Genomic DNA, 18,736 nt, shown 5'->3' with positions numbered 1-18,736 from the left:
TTATGCGTCCTTCTGGCTGGCAGAGCGCGCTCCTGATTGGCTAATTGTGCAGGGAGGGTACTACACGGCAGCCATTGCCCCTGCGCTCCTCTCCCATTATCCCCTTCAGGAGAGATCACCAGGAGCCCCCCCCCCTTTCTCCTCCCATCTCACTGCCCCACTCCCTCCATCCATCCCCCACTCCCTCCTTCTCTCTGCTTTCTTCCTGCCTCCCCCTCTCCACACACACATGCAGAGCTGAGTGAATAGAGACTCCACCTGCACTATCAGAACAGATGGGTGCAGCAGAAGACAGTAGCGTTCTCTCTCATCTCTCTCTTTCCCTACTCTCTCTACATGTCTTTTCTTCATCCCTCATTTTCCCTCCCTTGAAGCTGTTTTGGACAAAATCAGTGTTCTAGCTTTTGTCCTTGTGAAAAAGGACTGTGTGTGTACATTCGCACTGGGAGTTTGCCATTTTAATGCAGCCAATCACAGCACAAACCAAAATGGCAAACCATTAAAATCAGGGCGTAATATGTGGCCAATAATAAAGCAGGAAATCACCAAAGCTGACTAATGGGTCGAATGAGGGACCCCTTCCTATTGGCTGTGTTTTCCTCTACTACTGTCATGTGCAGGGCAGATGGGGGACTAGTAGTGAGTCAGATGCACATTTTTGGATTTGGTTCCTGAATTGATCTGTTTTGATACTCAATATATACTTCAAACATGAAATGTTATGAAAATGAAGATAGGCAGGTTTTGTATAGAGTATAGACAAAAACAGCCCAGCCATGGCAGTGGTAGTATTAGACAGTATAGTACTCAATGTTTCTGAAACATCCTCCTTTTGAGGAGTTGTCATCTCTCCATCCATCCCTCCCTCCCTCCATCCCTCCATCCTTCCTCCACAGCAGTGAGTGTGTGATGAGTGCAGTGCTGACTGAGACAGACTGTTTGGTCTCATCTATAATGCATCCTCTGCCCCAGGACATGATGTGTGACAAATGACCTATTTCTGCACAGACCGCCATAGGGCCTTGACCTGAGGGTGTGTGCGTGACTGCATTTGTGTGTTCTGCGTGTTTGTGTGTGTGTGTGTATGTGTGATTGTGCGTGTGTGTGTGTGTGTGTGGGGGGGACTGTGTGTGTACATTCGCACAGGGAGTTTGCCATTTTAATGCAGCCAATCACAGCACAAACCAAAATGGCAAACCATTAAAATCAGGGCGTAATATGTGGCCAATAATAAAGCAGGAAATCACCAAAGCTGACTAATGGGTCGAATGAGGGAGGGGGGTGGGGGGGGTGGAGGGAGGATATATACATAGGCAGTTGTTGTTGTTGAAGGGTTAATATGTTTATATGTATATGTATGTTAATATGTATATACCAGGCGGTGTCAGAGGTGTCCAAAAGGCTACTTAACAGCTTCTACCCCCAAGCCATATGACTCCTGAACAGCTAATCAAAGAGCTACCCCGACTATTTGCATTGCCCCCCCCCCCCTTTACGATGCTGCTACTCCCTGTTTATTATCTATGCATAGTCACTTTAATAACTCTACCTACATGTACATATTACCTCAACTACCTTGACTAACCGGTGCCCCCGCACATTGACTCTGTACCGGTACCCCCTGTATATAGCCTCACTATTGTTATTTTACTGCTGCTGTTTCATTATTTGTTACTTTTATTTTACATTTTTAACTTATCTATTTTTTACTTAACACTTATTTTTCTTAAAACTGCATTGTTGATTAAGGTCTTGTAAGTAAGCAGTTCACTGTAAGTTCTACACCTGTTGTATTCGCCGCATGTGACAAATACAATTTGATTTGATGTGTGATTATATTTTTGTATATGTAAAATTACTACTTATGTGTTTAGTACTACTTATGTGTTTAGTGTTTGTGTATGATGTTAGAGTGTGTGTGCATGGTGTTTCACAATGTGACTCTCCCACAACAATGGTGTGTTTTCCTGCCTTCCTCTCCCAGACTGACCTTGATGTGTCCTTAGATGTCGCTGCCTTGAAGAAACGATGGGGGAATCAGGAGGGGGATGGGATGATTATTGGCATTGACTGTGCAGGTAGCAGGCATTTGCATTTAGTGTGTGGATGCTATTTTTGCCGTGGAGGACAGTAGTGATGCCCATATCAGGATATCTATCCATTTGTATCACTATGTGTGTTTCAATATTCTCACATTTGCATACATAAAACGAACATGCTTGTATAAGAGGCGGACAGTATGGACTGTGTAGGCGATAAAAGAGGGGACTGTGTGTGTATGTGTGTGTGTGTAAGTTTGTGTAAGTGTGAGTGATAATGCCTTATGTAGCTACAGTATGTCCGGATGTTTACGTGTGCTTATGAGCTTATAGATGTGTAATGTACGTTTTCTATGCCTATATACATTTAGCCTGGATACTGAAGTGAATGTAAATGTAATGTAAACAGTGTTGTCAGCAGTTATAGGCCATAGTATTTGTGGGTTACAGGTTCTGGCCTGAACACAACAGAACTAGTGTAAAGCTGGCTGCTCTAGGCTGATCTTAGCTGCTCCACTGAGTTGAAATAGATGTTAATTCACCACATAATTGTATCGTAACTTCCTGCTCTTTTGCCTCTCTCTCCCTCCCTCTCTGTTTGTTCCACTCCCTCTATCCCGCCCTCTCTCTCTCTCTCTCTTCCTGTACCTCTCTTCCTCTCTCGGTCCTTGTCTTGCAGCTCTCTCCCCCAGCCCAGTCAATTTGTGAATGTGGGCCCTGTCTGATATTTTACATAATTGCCTTACATAAGTAGCCAGCTCAGCTCAGAGCTTGGATGATATTAGCGGAGATGAATATTGCATGAGGAAAGCACTCGTTAAGCGATAATAAGAGGATAGAGATGGGCCCCGCTGTCAGTCTGTCTTAACCCCGCCCCCACTGTTCACTGTTCTGTCAAGCACTGACTCTATTCAGTCTGTACTGTGTGTGTGTGTGTGTGTGTGTGTGTGTGTGTGTGTGTGTGTGTGTGTGTGTGTGTGTGTGTGTGTGTGTGTGTGTGCGTGCGTGCGTGCGTGCGTGCGTGCGTGCGTGCGTGCGTGCGTGCGTGCGTGTGTGTGTGTAGCCTATGTACTGTACGTGAGTGTCTGCTAGAGAGGCAGATTTTGTCATTAGGTGCTTGTGTGTTGTGTTTTCTGCTTTGTTTGCTGAATAAAAGCGGCTCTTGTGACACAAAGGCGCCCAGGTCTTTTAACTGACTGCAGCCCCTGGCATTTGCAGTTCACACTTAGTGTGAATAAACAGGCTTAATTGCGGTCCCTCATTAGAAGGCCCTGGCTGGCAGCAGGGCAGGCTGCAGCTGAATCCTCCCTGTGGGTAGGAGGAGAGGGCACCTCAAGCACCTATTGTACATCTCTATGAATTAAAGGATCAAGCATTGCTTTTAGCCTGAAAACCTTTTGTTGTTCTACTGATTATTTTCTTATTTCTAGGGGCCCTTCTCGCCAGTAGAGGTGATTAGGAATCCTGTTGCATGGGTTGGGATTCTGAAGGAGCCCTCAGGCATTCTATTGTTCTAACTCATATACGTAGCTGGCTTAATGTACTGATTTGATGTCTGCAGAAACCGTATAGAATGCATATTTGGTGGCACTGGGAGAAATGTATACATTTTGAGCAGCTTATTAATATGTATGTAAAGTTCACAGATTCTGAAATACAATATTCATGTGATATATATCAATTTCTCTCTTAGGTGGAGAAAATAGAATGCTGTAGTTTTTCTGCAAATGTATGAGATACAATACTATACAGTCAGTGTATACTAAAATGAGATTGCCATTGACTATACTGTTTATTTTTGCATCAATTTCATAGAAGAAAACCTGAAGGCTAGTTCAGCTATTAACTTTTTAGATGGATCATTTCATGGCACTCCTATTAATTGAATCAGTCAGACACTTCTCTTGTCATGTCAGGTATGTCCAATGAGTGAAGCACTCAACAGAATATTCACATTCAAGTGCTGGGCCCCAAATGATATGAGGATTAGAAAAGCCAGTGTTAAGATTCATTGAAAAGATGTACTTGTGATTAAACAATTACCATTCTAATTCGGTATCCACATCACACTCCTGTCAACCATAAATGGAACTGCAAGAACAGGCACTACAGTGCATCAACACATTAATGATAACTGTTGCTAGTTGCAAATGAGAAAATTATCATAAATTACAACAATTAGAAATGATAAAGGTGCTGTGCAAAATGCCTACATGAGGATATCAAATGTTTGTTTTTTAACTTAAACTGGTGATGTTTTGTAGTTGATAAATCTCAATAGCTTTTAGCGGTGTTCTCCTAACTGAGAAACATCCCAGTTCTTTGTTTAAACAGAATAATGGAATCTGGACTGGGAATGTGTTCAGTTTCACATGATAATGGCAATGACATTAATGACAGAACAACCAGAAGTCTGAATCAATTATGCATTAAGTTAATAATGTGCTCACTTCCTGTACTAGTGTTACATCACAATATATCACAATACACATTACCTCTTCATTACATGGCGATTACATTACATCATACATGAAGGTCACATTGCATTAAGGTTGTTATTTACATCTTAATGGCTGACAAGTTATTTCTCTCCTGTTTGATTCAATTATCAACCCTTGGTTGCCTTATGACACTGTAGTATGTATTAATGGATGCATGTATGAGTCTGTTTTGTGGGTGTTTTGCGCATGCCTGTGTGTGTGTTTGGGGGATGGGTAGTGATGGAGCAGACAGCCTCAGGTTAATAGTGGTCTCTCTACTGGGGTGAGCTCTGGGCGATGCAGGGTTTCATGGTACAGGGCTGAGGGGGCTACTGCTTTTAGGAATGGATCCACAATTAAATCAGCCCCTCTTTGAAATGACATTTGTTGATAATGGCTATTGGCTTAATTCAACCCCCGCATGTATTATTTGGCATTTCTCTTGGGCTCTCTCTCTCCCTTTCTTCATCTCTCTCTCTCTCGCTCTCTCTCTCTGGCTAGTTCTATCCCTCTATCTGTCTCAATGTGTTGTCTCTGGGCTATTATTAGAGTAGACTGGCTGGTGGGAGGAAGACTCTGAACTTAGATGCCTCTTGTCATCTTTTTACTTATTGATTATATTCTGCTTTCCAAGCTTCTGGATGATGTGTGTGTGTGTGTGTGTGTGTGTGTGTGTGTGTGTGTGTGTGTGTGTGTGTGTGTGTGTGTGTGTGTGTGTGTGTGTGTGTGTGTGTGTGATTTCAAGCCTGAGTGTTAATGTAGTGTATCCTGTGTTAATGTGGGCCATAGGTGCATAACATGTAAGTGCATTATATTTTGTCATGCGTAGGAGTGTATGCAGTCTACATTAATTATGAATGTGCAAACCCATTATATGTTCAAAAAGTCATAGTGCATTGTGTATTTGTGTGTATGTGTGGGGTTAGAGGAGGTGGGAGTGGGAGTGGGGGTGTGTGTGTGTGTGTGTGTGTGTGTGTGTGTGTGTGTGTGTGTGTGTGTGTGTGTGTGTGTGTGTGTGGGGTTAGAGGAGGTGGGAGTGTGTGTGTGTGTGTGTGTGCGTGTGTGGTTAGAGGAGGTGGGAGTGGGTGGGTGTGAGTGCGACCACCCTTTCTGGTAAGGAACATGTTTTACTCAAAACCTCGTTAAATATAGATGTTTATTAATCTTTCATCTCGACCCGTCTGCGTTGGTATCCAGGGAGAAAACCTTAAATACACCCAGCTCTTAGACAATCTCTCTCTTTTCTTCTTCTCCCTTTCCCACTCTCTTTTCCTCTGTCTATCTGTCACATACAAACACCATCACTAAGACACTAAACTAAATGCAATAACGCAAGAGTGTGGGTGTTTCTTCAGCTCATTGTTATTCATATTGTGTAACAGTTCTGACTTTAAAGGCCCAGTGCGGTCAGAATTCTGTTTTATATGATATTGTACAACAGCTGATGAAACTAACACTGTAAAAGTGTGAAAAAGTCAATGTTATTTCTTGATAGTTGCTGGTTGAAAATACAGGACACAGGACCTTCTAAACAGCAGGTTTGCATGGGCTGGGAGTTTGGGCTTTCCATGGTGACATCACCATGCAGTAAATAACAAAGAGAGTTCCAAACCTCTCTGTCAATGACAGCTAGTTTTTAGTTCCCCCCTCCCCACTCAAACTACTCCCAGACAGTCCTAGCTAAATTCGTGCTTGAGAAATAGTAAAAAATAATCAATAAAAAAATAATAATATATGATTTTTGGCCATTTTAATGGAAATCTATTACAGTAAGGTACTTAATTGTTAACCAGAAATGATTGGATATTGATATAAAAACAACTGCATAATGCCTTTAAAAAAAGTCTAATCATTGAAAACGCTTTTGTTTTCACTGTCTCAAATGTTCTCCCTCCACTGTTTCTAATGGAAGCTGTAACATGACTTTGGTCTAAAATATTATTTCATGAGAGAGAGAAATAGAACTCCAAAATAGACACCACAGTCAGTCTGAGAAGACATACGATCCTGATTCTCGATGTCCGTGCTCCTCAACAGCACCCCCACGGTATTCTCTTCCACCTCTCTATCTTCCACCTTTTCCTTCTCCTCACCCTCTCTCATCAGTCCCTCTCCATCCCTCTCTCCCACCCCAATCTCCCAGCTCCAGTAATAGGAGACTTGAAATCAATAGCACATTAGTCTGGCCGGAAACTCCTCTGGAATTAAATATGAATGACTGAGATTGCGGCTCTAGCAACATGCTACTGCGAGAGAGTGAGAGAGAGGCATATGGCCCACAGGGGATATGGGGTTTAGCTGAGTTCTCTCCATACAGACCCATTCTGTTAGCCAGCCCCATAGTGAAATTACTGGGGTGTCTGTTGTCTTGTTCGGTTGAGAAGCAGTGTGCAGTGATTTGTTGATGTTGTTGTTGTTTACTAGGATCTCCTTTAGCCCATCATAGGCTAATCATCCGTGACATACATGTTCGTACCAATATAGTTTAGGAGGGTCATTCAGTGCTCTGTACTGAACAAGGGCTTTGGCGTAGTTGGACAGAGTGAACAGTGAAAGGGCACGTCACAAAGAGGCGACGGCTAAGGAAGCAAGAAGAATCCGCCAGCCCCGCCCATCCTCCCGTATCAGAGGCAGCAGAGGCAGCAGCCCCATTTCAATATGAAAGAGCCCTGTTCAGTTATGAACAGATTGCATCTTACATTTTCAACATTACCTCTGAGTACAATGTGCTCTCCTTTTCATCAAGCTTTCACATCCATTCTGTGCACTCTCCTAGAAACACTCTCCATATATTTCCTTCTTGTGTCGAGCACCATTTCAATTCCCTGATTTAATATTGTGAAATTAAATTAGTTCCTTTTGCACAGAATGGCTAGATTTTTATGATGGAAAAGTCTATTATGTGCATGTGCAAGGTGCAGCTTGCTGGGTGGATGGATGGATACACTAGAGGTAGGGTGTGGTTAGGCAGAAGCAGACAGAGTGTCTGCTGGGTATACTGTAGGGGATTGGGGGAGCCGTTGCCCCTAGTAAACTAATGCTCTGTAATCATCTAAAGGTAGATGTTTTTAGGAGGTGTCTTTATCCCATCAGAGATGAAGCAGTTGGTTTGTGACAGATGGTGTGATATTGTTCCCCTGTACAGCCCACAAGTACAACCCCTCCCTCTCTCTCTATGACAGATGTAGGGGGAGGAACACAGCCCTCTTCTCTTTTCTTTACATTGATTTGGGTGCTTGAACCCTTAGGGACTGGGAGGGGGTGGTGGTAATGGGGATGAAGGTTTGGTCATTTCTTGCTGGTCAGATAAATAATCTATAGAGGGTACGGTCGAGGGAATCGTAAACACATTGCATGCATTATACTGTACCACAATCTGCATGTCCTCCACCATGAAGCACCCTTCAACAAGCCTGGCTTGTGGTAGGCATTAGTGAGGGTAGAACTGTGGATATCCACATAAATCTTGGTTAGTGGGACAGCGATGTAAGCAGCCATGCATGTAATGAAGGCAGGAGAAAGTGGAGCTTCTACTGCTGCTGCTCAGATCGGTGAGTGTGACGCCTCAACCGCAATTTCCAAACACACGTCTTCAACGCCATCCAACATATACTGAAGGCTACGCTACGGCTCCAGGTTGTTCGACGTATCCTGTACCCTCTGTGTGTATACTGAGTACTAGTGCACTGCATTTTGAAATAATTTAGCTAGCATCATGATTTACTTTGTTAAATGTCTCTCTGTCTATTAGCCAAATCTGCTGAGTGGGAAGTGGAGGGATGTGTACTGGCAACTGGGGGATATAGATTTCTGTATTCTACAGTAATTAACCAGATTTGAAAGGATTTTAGCAGTGATTATCTGACCCCCCCCCCCTGCTTCCCCACCCTCTTAATGGTAGGACAAGTTCCATTAAAGTTCTAACAGCTGTCCGGTGGGGGTGGCAGATGAGGCCTGGTGCTGCACCTCTCCTCTAGCTCCCTGGAGGGTCAGGGGTCAGTCCAGGGGTAGAGGTTAGAGAAAACACTCTCCTGAAGATGTAACGTGTTGATGCCTTTCGATCAAATAAGCATCTGCCTGCCCCTCAGTGGAGGACAGCAAGAGGTACTAGTGCACATTAGCTTGAACGTTATTGATTATAGCTATTGTCATGATGGGTAATTCCTTCATCATCAGTGTTCCGCTTGTGAAGGTGATTGTGAACCTGATACCATTATGTCATCCTTGTTAACACTTTACTTATAGTCAACAGGTGTAATGCTTTATTACTTGTTATAGACATATGAGCCTGTCTTATTTTGTATCATTTCTTTGCATTTGCATTAGTTTCGTACATGTAGCCAATCATACAGAATCTCTGTATATTGATAAAACCTTTTAGCATGTAATTTACGCATGTTTGTTTTCCTCCCCCGACATGTGGTTTGCTAAATTGTGAGGGCTTTCATATGTAAAAACACTAGAGGTTTGTTCTTCCTTTTCTCTCCCTCAGCACTTAATATGGTAAAAGCCTTTTTATGGCTGCTGAAGTAATGTCCTGGAGCTGGGCCACAGTGAGCAAGTGGTTAATGATTTTAATGGGACCCCCCCCCCCCCCCAAGGCCGATAGGGAGAGGTAGAGGGGAGGGGGTGGAGATGGGGCGTGCTCTGGGCATGGGCGCGTGGTGGGCGAGCAGGTGGATGACGGGCAGCTGAGGAGTGGATTCTGGGGGGGAGGGGAAGTGACATCCATTTTGAAGGACTCTTGGGGTTGCGAGAAACCCCTGAAAAAAAAGCTAAGCCCATCTGGAAGTGAGGTGGGGGCTGTTGTGTGAAAGAGATCCAGTGGGTGGTGTCTGACACGCTCTCTTTTGTTCTTTGGTAATGCAGTAGGGATGGAAGGGCTGGGGGGGAGGGGCAGCGACTCGAACAATAGTGCCGGTCTAGGAATTGAAAGCCTTCGATGAACAGAGGAGGGCTAAGGAGGAGACAAAAGAAGGAGGCTAGAGAGGTGGGAAGAATGGAGCAGGCGTAGGTACTGTCCACTGACAGTATTAATCAGTGCTATACGAACAAACACAATGCAAGGGCACCACAATGTCATTGCCAAACATTCGAGCGCTTCATTAAATTGTTGATTATTGTGTATTTGTATTGTATTTGCTAGACATTCTACTGCACTGTTGGAGCTAGTAACAAACATTTCACTGCACCAGCTATAACACCTGCAAATCTGTGCACGCGACCAATAAACTTTGATTTGATTGGATACTGACATTTAATTCCCAAATATGACATCAGCGTGATATTTATAGATTTGTCTGGACAGTGTCTCTAAGCTTGATGATAATGATGGCTGCATTGTAGTGTGCAAGATGCTTTATGTAATATCCAATTAAATGTCCAATTAGTAATGTGTTCTGACTTACCAATGGGGAAAAGGATCATGGTGATCGACATTGTCTGGTTGTCATGACGGAAGCTCATAGTGGTCGACATTGTCTGGTTGTCATGACGGAAGCTCATAGTGGTCGACATTGTCTGGTTGTCATGACGGAAGCTCATAGTGGTCTACATTGTCTTGTTGTCATGACGGAAGCTCATAGTGGTCGACATTGTCTGGTTGTCATGATGGAAGCTCATAGTGGTCTACATTGTCTTGTTGTCATGACGGAAGCTCATAGTGGTCGACATTGTCTGGTTGTCATGATGGAAGCTCATAGTGGTCTACATTGTCTTGTTGTCATGACGGAAGCTCATAGTGGTCGACATTGTGGTTGTCATGATTGAAGCTCATAGTGGTCTACATTGTCTGGTTGTCATGACGGAAGCTCATAGTGGTTTACATTGTGGTTGTCATGATTGAAGCTCATAGTGGTCGACATTGTCTGGTTGTTGTCATGATGGAAGCTCATAGTGGTCGACATTGTCTGGTTGTCATGATGGAAGCTCATAGTGGTCGACATTGTCTGGTTGTCATGATGGAAGCTCATAGTGGTCTACATTGTCTTGTTGTCATGATGGAAGCTCATAGTGGTCTACATTGTCTGGTTGTCATGATGGAAGCTCATAGTGGTCGACATTGTCTGGTTGTCATGATGGAAGCTCATAGTGGTCGACATTGTCTGGTTGTCATGATGGAAGCTCATAGTGGATTACATTGTGGTTGTCATGACGGAAGCTCATAGTGGTCGACATTGTCTGGTTGTCATGACGGAAGCTCATAGTGGTCGACATTGTCTGGTTGACATGACGGGAGCTCATAGTGGTCGACATTGTCTGGTTGTCATGACGGAAGCTCATAGTGGTCGACATTGTCTGGTTGTCATGATGGAAGCTCATAGTGGTTTACATTGTGGTTGTCATGACAGAAGCTCATAGTGGTCGACATTGTGGTTGTCATGACGGAAGCTCATAGTGGTTTACATTGTGGTTGTCATGATGGAAGCTCATAGTGGTCGACATTGTCTGGTTGTCATGATGGAAGCTCATAGTGGTTTACATTGTCTGGTTGTCATGATGGAAGCTCATAGTGGTCGACATTGTCTGGTTGTCATGATGGAAGCTCATAGTGGTTTACATTGTCTGGTTGTCATGACGGAAGCTCATAGTGGTCTACATTGTCTGGTTGTCATGATGGAAGCTCATAATGGTCGACATTGTCTGGTTGTCATGATGGAAGCTCATAGTGGTCGACATTGTCTGGTTGTCATGATGGAAGCTCATAGTGGTCTACATTGTCTGGTTGTCATGATGGAAGCTCAAAGTGGTCTACATTGTCTGGTTGTCATGACGGAAGCTCATAGTGGTCTACATTGTCTGGTTGTCATGACGGAAGCTCATAGTGGTCGACATTGTCTGCTTGTCATGACGGAAGCTCATAGTGGTCGACATTGTCTGGTTGTCATGATGGAAGCTCATAGTGGTCGACATTGTCTGGTTGTCATGATGGAAGCTCATAGTGGTCGACATTGTCTGGTTGTCATGATGGAAGCTCATAGTGGTCGACATTGTCTGGTTGTCATGATGGAAGCTCAAAGTGGTCTACATTGTCTGGTTGTCATGATGGAAGCTCATAGTGGTCTACATTGCCTGGTTGTCATGACGGAAGCTCATAGTGGTCTACATTGTCTGGTTGTCATGATGGAAGCTCAAAGTGGTCGACATTGTCTGGTTGTCATGACGGGAGCTCATAGTGGTTTACATTGTGGTTGTCATGATGGAAGCTCATAGTGGTCGACATTGTCTGGTTGTTGTCATGATGGAAGCTCATAGTGGTCTACATTGTCTGGTTGTCATGACGGAAGCTCATAGTGGTCTACATTGTCTGGTTGTCATGATTGAAGCTCATATTAGTCTACATTGTCTGGTTGTCATGATGGAAGCTCATAGTGGTCGACATTGTCTGGCTCAGTGACTCTTGACTACCTGAGAAAACATTACATTACAAATACAATACCTAGGCTCTCACAATCACTAATGCACACGTGTCGCCTTGTAAGGCAATACTCTTCATTCTTCATTCTCAGGACAACCATGGTAGAGAAAGGGCTAGTGTGGGCATTGTAGTGGAAGCAGTGGACCTACATAGAGGAGAGAGAGAAAGTGAGATTCATTTGTCTTCATTAACATGGTCTCTGGCCCAGACTCCTGCCTGCTGTTAGCACTGAGCCTGCCTGCTACCCTGCTCTGCTCTGAGAGAGACTGGTTCCATGCGCACACAAATCCCCAAGATGTCCGTCCTTCCTCTGCTACAGCTCCAGCCTCTGTCTGTCACACAAGGTTAATTTATCCACACCACCCCCGCCCCCAACCCCCTCTCTCTCTCTCTCTCTCTCTCTCTCTGTCTCTCATTTTTCATAAACCTCCATACACCCCATTATTCATCTGGCATCTTGCAGACAGAGCAGAGCGGGAGCTGAGTACCTGCAGCAGCAGGCCAGGCAGGCTGCTTTCCCTGGTGCTGAATTGGTGGACCATGGGGCAGAGGGAAGAGGGGTGGGGGCAGGGTTGCTGCAGGCAGCTCTATTTGGTTCTACTTTACTGATGGAGGAGATGGGGGTGGGGAATGAAGCCAGACAGAGCGGAGGGAGTGGTTTTACAGTAAATTGACAAGTGGTTCCTGTGGAGAAGGGTCGATAAGAGAAGGAGAGAAGGATGGAGAAAGAGAGGGAGAGAGAGAGATACATAAAACAATACTTACCTTACTAGCTCTGACTTTGCTGAGAGCAACTTTGAGGAAGCATGTACTTACTATGACTGTGACATGTAGTTGTCCCTCCTAGCTATCTTAAGATGAATGCACTAACTGTAAGTCGCTCTGGATAAGAGCGTCTGCTGAATGACTAAGATGTCAATTGTAAATACAATAATGCATTGATTCATTTCCCATTTAGTGTTACCTGCTAATTTCAATTTGAGATGAAAGATGGACCAGCTATAAGACATCAGGGACAACCCTGTGGGGACACATTGTGTCCTGAACTTTGGTGTACCTCCTTTTCATTTGCTTGATTGTAAGTAATTGGATTCCATTTGAAAGGAGGCCATCTCCTTTGGGTCTTAAGACCAGCGTTTGTTGTCTATATACTGAAAGGCCACAAAGAAAATCAGAAACAGTGCAACATAACGCTAGAATCAGAGTCTGTCACTACAGTACTAGCTAGTTCTGTTGAGCACCATGAACCACGAACTCAGAAATCAGAAAGAATCATGACTCTGAAGACCCGCCTTTCTTAGAGAAGAGGCTTGGGCCCTACCCCTTTCCCCACAATCATGGTGAACATCTCCCTCTGCTGGTCAACAGCTAGTAAAGCACACTTGCTGAAGGGAGAGGCAGCATTTTGACTCCTGGTTGACGTGATGTGGGAAATGTGATACAGTATATTACATAGATTCCCTCCAAGAGGGGATAATGGAATAAACATGAAATACTTGATCGTGTTATGAATATGAATGTGAGGTAAACATATGATGCTGCTGTAGAGATACACGTAGAGGAAATAACTGTTTAGGGGATGGGCATATGATCATAATACATATTCATCCCAAATATGAACACACTATCCTTGTGTAGTGTGAAGACTATTTTAAAGCACACAACATGATCGAGGTAGACAAATACTTTAAAAGGTGTAAATTAGCACACCACAATGTAGCTCCGCTGAATTAAAGGGCCAGTACACATCCTCTTCGATAGACCTTGTAGGCGCATGCCAGACAGAATTAACAGGATTAGATCTACTTAACCAAATGACGAATGAAATGGCTCCCTCCCTGGCAAAAGGCAGATTATTTTTTTCATCAATTGGATTAGTTGACCGCTGGGTGAGGAAAATAGGAATCAGACCACAGTCTGGTTGACACAGGCCTAGGTCTATTGGCTCAAAAAAGCCTAGCAGTTGAACAGTAGGCTATAAACCTATTTAATCCCTAGCCGGCGAGCCTAGTACTTCACAACCCTACCTTTTCTCTTGATAGCATTGCTTGATAGCCTACCATCCTCTTCAACCTCCTTGACCTAAAAAAATATTGACCTTGTTCAGGTGCCACCTGCCTGCTGTGTTGCACCTGCCTACTTGCATCACTGCAGATTTCACCAATGGGTGCCAAGTAACAAAAAAATGGCCTACTGCAGATCCATATCCGTATTATAGGCCTGTAATATATGCAGTGTGATTTATGAATTTATGCATTCATTGTAGTGTTTTGCTTTTGTTTTGACAGGTAGCTAGGACAACAAATCTGTCAACAGATAACACACCTACGGGCTTTGACATGATGTTTTTCACCTGGTATACATGTTGAACTAAAGTAGTTCTCGCTGTTCAGCAAACGTCCTCAATTTTCACACTAATGAAACCCTAACTGTTGAGGATATGGGCCATTCTCGGGCGTGTGACAGCGTTACTGAAACCGGTCAGGTGAGAATTGCACTGCGGACGATGCCATACAACACAACCTTGTATTTCTGCTCCCAACCACTAGGAGGACCACTGGGATAGGCACCGTAGCGTGGTGTACAAGGAAGCGAACTCCAGCAGGACGACAACGGTATCGAAGTGCAGGAGTGTGAGAGAATAGTTCGAAGACTACACTAAACGGGGACGCGAAATGGCATCTTCAACCAACGAGAGGAGGGCATTTGCACACAAAATTAATCGGTGAGACTCATAATTTCTATGTACTCTGTAGGACAGCTAGTTCGCGTGACATGACGGACAGACCGGGTAGTGCAGGATTTGAGGGTATCACTGATCGTAAACCGCGCAGACTGAATAGGAACTGAGACAGACGGAGGCTAGTCTATTGTTCAGCATATGGGCTTCGAATTAAATGTGAATTTATCATTCACCCTGCCATTGTTTAGAAAACTAAAACGAATTTTCATACCTTGCGATTGTTTCTTTGTTGCACACAGATAACTAGATCACAGCTATCCTTTTGCCATTAGGCTGACAGTCGAGCCATCAAACATGTTGGCTACTAGTTACCTACATTACTTTATTTTACATTATCTTGAGGAGCCCCAAGTAAAACGGATATAAAACTATAATTAGTAGTTATCTAGCCATACCAGCCGTTGAATTGGCTTTCCCGTCGACCTGTGGGATAACAAGGCGTGGGTTAGGTTACACTAATATTGTTGCGCTGCAAATGAACTCATCTTGATCCTCTTTGCGGTCACTCCTAGTTCAAATCAGACTGTAGATCTCTTCCTGGGGGTAGGTCTGTAGATGGAACTGAAAAGTCTAGTTCTTATGGAGTTCTGCTACACAATGACAACAGAAGTAGGCAAGATGGAGTAACCCCTTTTCCTGTGGGAAAGTAAAGTAGCTAAGGACAGTATCTTTATTATTATCCACAGAGTTAGATCAGACCTATAGCTGAAATATCACCTTGCATGACATGATGAATTTTCCAGTTCCACCATTGTTGAGTTCATACTTGTGTTCATCAAAGCCTTGACCAGGGAAGGCATGCTAAGCCATTGATTGCGTGTTGTATGGTGGGTGGGTATAGGCAGTACATGGTAGTACATGCTAATAGCAGGTGTCGTTCCGCCTCCGTCACACACAAACAAACACTTTCAGAAAAAAAGCACTAGCCTAGCTGTTCACCTTGCAGCCTTCATAGAATCGTCTGAGAACCTCCTTCATATTATGGGTGCGTGGCCCTTGGAGGCTCCTGAGAGCAGTCTGGATATTTGATTAGAGACATGCAGGTGAACATGTCACATCAAAACCAACAGGGAGGAAATCTCAATGACATCATGGAATGTCAGCAGTCCAGTACGAAACAGTCAACAACACCACAACAGGCCCATACCTTGTATCTCCTATTAGGACTCTCCGACTGGGCCAACCAGACTTATTATACTCACCATGGTATGTACGCATATTTCTCAGTCTCACATGATTATCATATTGAGTTAGCCCAGCTAATGGTGAATGGTGCTGCTCCCTCTGAATGTTTACTGCAAGACTACTAGTTCAAATTGTATCAGCTAACCTACCACTAGGCTATAGCCTAACTTAGTAGTAACCGAGTAAGAGTGCTGAATTCAACAGCTTAGGCCTAATCATTGCTACAGTTTCTCCTCTCTCCAACTCTGTTATTGTCCAGTCCTCTCTCCCTCTCCTCAGTGGGAGCCAGTCCATTGTGTCGGTTCAGGATGCAGGAAAGGGTGTGACGGGGTGTTCCGTCTATTAACCTTGGAGGCGATAGCTTTTCCTTTATCCTGTTTAAAGTGGGGATTGGAGAAGGTAGCACATTTTAACGGCAGAATAACACTATCACAAACATATTGTTGTGACTGACGCCTCCGTCAAAAGATTGTTGTAGAGTTCCAGCTTAAAAGGGTTGTGTGATTTGGGGTAGCAGAGTTATTATTTCTGAGAGATGGGGGGGGGGTGTAGTATGTCATGGGGGGAAATTATATTTGAGGGTCTCCTTTTGAAGCAGAGAGCAGTAGCATTTAACGTGTGGAATTAAGACATAGTTTGACCACAGCGACCGTGCCCAAGGAATTTCGGAAGCGTTATGTGTGCGTGTAACTGTACGTGTCTGTGAGAGAGAGAATGAGATGACCAGTCCGTTATAAGTTTGTGGAAGAGCAGCTGCATGCTGTGTCTCTGAGAGGATTGGGGGCCTAGTTTGACTTTGTCCCCCTCTCTAAGCCCCCCATTTGCTGGTCCATAAAGGCCCAGGCCAGGGGTAGTGAGAGAGTTATGGCTCTCTGCCTGGTTTCTGTACTAGGCCCAGCCACCGCTCCTCTCTTCTCCCACAGATCCGGCTTGACTCCCATTCACAACAGCTGCTGGCATTCAGCACTGCTTCTGATACCAGCTGCTTGGACCTGCGTAGTGGGGGGAGAATGGATAGCATACATGGCTGCTCACATCTGATAAGAAGTCAAAACTGGAAAGCTATTATTAAATCTAAGGCAGGCTCATAATTATGTATAAAACACATCCATCTAGCATTATGTCTGGGAGGAGCCTACATATTCAGAATGGTTTAAAGCAGCAATAAGCAAAATGTAATAGGTTTAACTCTGGGTTATCAGCAGCAAGGGTTTGGTTTAGCCTATGTTAATTGGCTTATTTGCATGTGCATGATAATGGAGAGGCAATTAGATTTTTGGCACCTCGCTGGAGAGATTTTAGCTGAGTATCTAGATTATGGAGCATATTTGCATACGAATCTGAGGCTGGCGTGTGCAAGTTTGGGCATCAAATCAGTTCTCCTCAAGTTAACCGTCTTTATCCAGTGACAGAATGATTTCTGTTCTGGTATTTATTATGTCTAGACTTGTTTCTGTTTGGCTTCCTGAAGATACAGCTCTGAATGAAAAACAGTTTTTCCCCTGTTTGAGCGTAACTGTACTCTACCGTTTCCTGTCCGTCTCTGTCAGGACGGTGGCTGCAGAGGTCAGGAAGCAGGTATCCAGAGAGTATGGCTCCCCTCAGCTGTCCAAAAAACGAGGAGCACACCAACCTGTAAGTAGCAGTGTGTTTTATGTTTTTAGGTATATCACCTTGTCTTTGGTCAAAGATGAGGATGGACTTTCTATGGATGAGTTTAATTTACTGCTTTGGAAACAAACAACTTAAGAAGGTCATCAACCACTTAGGATGTCATCTGTTTGTGTATAAAAAGGCTATCTCCGCAGTGCTCTCACTGAAGTGGAGCCAGTGTCTATGTATATGACCTGCCTAGTTAAATAAAGGTTACATAAAAAAGTGTGTCAAAAGTAGGTGACGTAGGCTTAATCACTCATATTATCCATATTTTTTTCTTTGCTCACTATCTCGGTGTGGCCTGTAGCTTGTGTGGTCCTGGTGGAATGTTTAGATGTATGAAGATAATGCATCTCCAGGGCTGCGTTCAGTAATAAAAATGGTTAAAGTGAGCAGAAACGGTGCTGTACTGAATGACCAGTTGAGGTTCAAAATGCACCGCTGCCCTTTTAAATATGTCACCCATTGCTTCAAGGCGCACCCACCGAACGGAGCAAACCTCTCAGTCTGTTCAAGAAAACGTGTCGTTCAGTACAAACTGTTCCGCAAACGTTCAAGCAAACTGAATGCACCTCAGGTATTGATTGTTGTGTGTTATTGATTGATTGGTTGTCAGGTGCCGCTGACCGAGGTGGTGGAGCCTGTGGACTATGAGGAGTATGTGAGTAGCCACGCCCCTGGGGCGGAGCCTGGCCCCCTCAGACAGCTGATGGAGTTCCCCCCAGACGACCTGGAGCTCCTCCTGCAGGACAGAGAGTGTACTACACTGGAGCCCCCTCTGCCCGAGGAGGAGTGAGTCACTCTAACACACATACTATGTACAGTACACACACCAGTGTTTCCCCTAGCATTATGTCCCCTTGCTTAGCTCTGTTTCCACCTGCCTAAAAGAGTTTGGCTTCAATGGGTTTCAAATGGTAATTTTGGAGACAGGGGCCTGGATGTTGCGTTGAATTCCTTTGTGCCCCGCCTAGAAAATAATCTAGAGGGTAAGACTGACACACACATGCTCACTCGCATAACTAGGACTTCTTGACACAGCATTATCATGCTACTGGACAGGCAGAACACCCTGTACCTTTCCTATGCCATTGTAATATTTATGTCATACTATATAATTCATGCGTTTTTTCCACAGCACATTTGACCCAAGAGTGAGAGATGCCTTGGGTGTCTACACAGATGACTGGTTGATCATTCAGAGGAAGTGAGTGTC

At 44.2% G+C, this 18,736-nt stretch overlaps 1 protein-coding gene across 9 annotated transcripts in view; it reads left to right on the top strand.

Annotated features, from left to right (window-relative positions):
• The first annotated feature begins 14,478 nt into the window (after nt 1-14,478).
• Nucleotides 14,479-18,736, top strand: part of LOC106601059 (dedicator of cytokinesis protein 7) — a 45,159-nt gene continuing 40,901 nt past the window's right edge. For 5 of the 9 annotated variants that reach the window (XM_045715093.1, XM_045715087.1, XM_045715089.1 and 2 more), the window contains exons 1-4: nt 14,479-14,661; nt 17,415-17,499; nt 18,137-18,312; nt 18,659-18,727. In XM_045715093.1, coding sequence (XP_045571049.1) covers nt 14,612-14,661; nt 17,415-17,499; nt 18,137-18,312; nt 18,659-18,727 — 380 coding nt within the window. In that variant the 5' untranslated portion in view covers nt 14,479-14,611. The remainder of the gene's footprint in view (nt 14,662-17,414; nt 17,500-18,136; nt 18,313-18,658; nt 18,728-18,736) is intronic. The other 4 variants (XM_045715094.1, XM_045715092.1, XM_045715091.1 and 1 more) reach the window with 1 other exon arrangement.

This window comes from Salmo salar, chromosome ssa03 (genome assembly GCF_905237065.1).
Source record: "Salmo salar chromosome ssa03, Ssal_v3.1, whole genome shotgun sequence".
NCBI lineage: Eukaryota > Metazoa > Chordata > Actinopteri > Salmoniformes > Salmonidae > Salmo > Salmo salar.
Note: the sequence above shows the minus strand (reverse complement) of the source record. Positions and strands in the feature narration are given on the sequence as shown.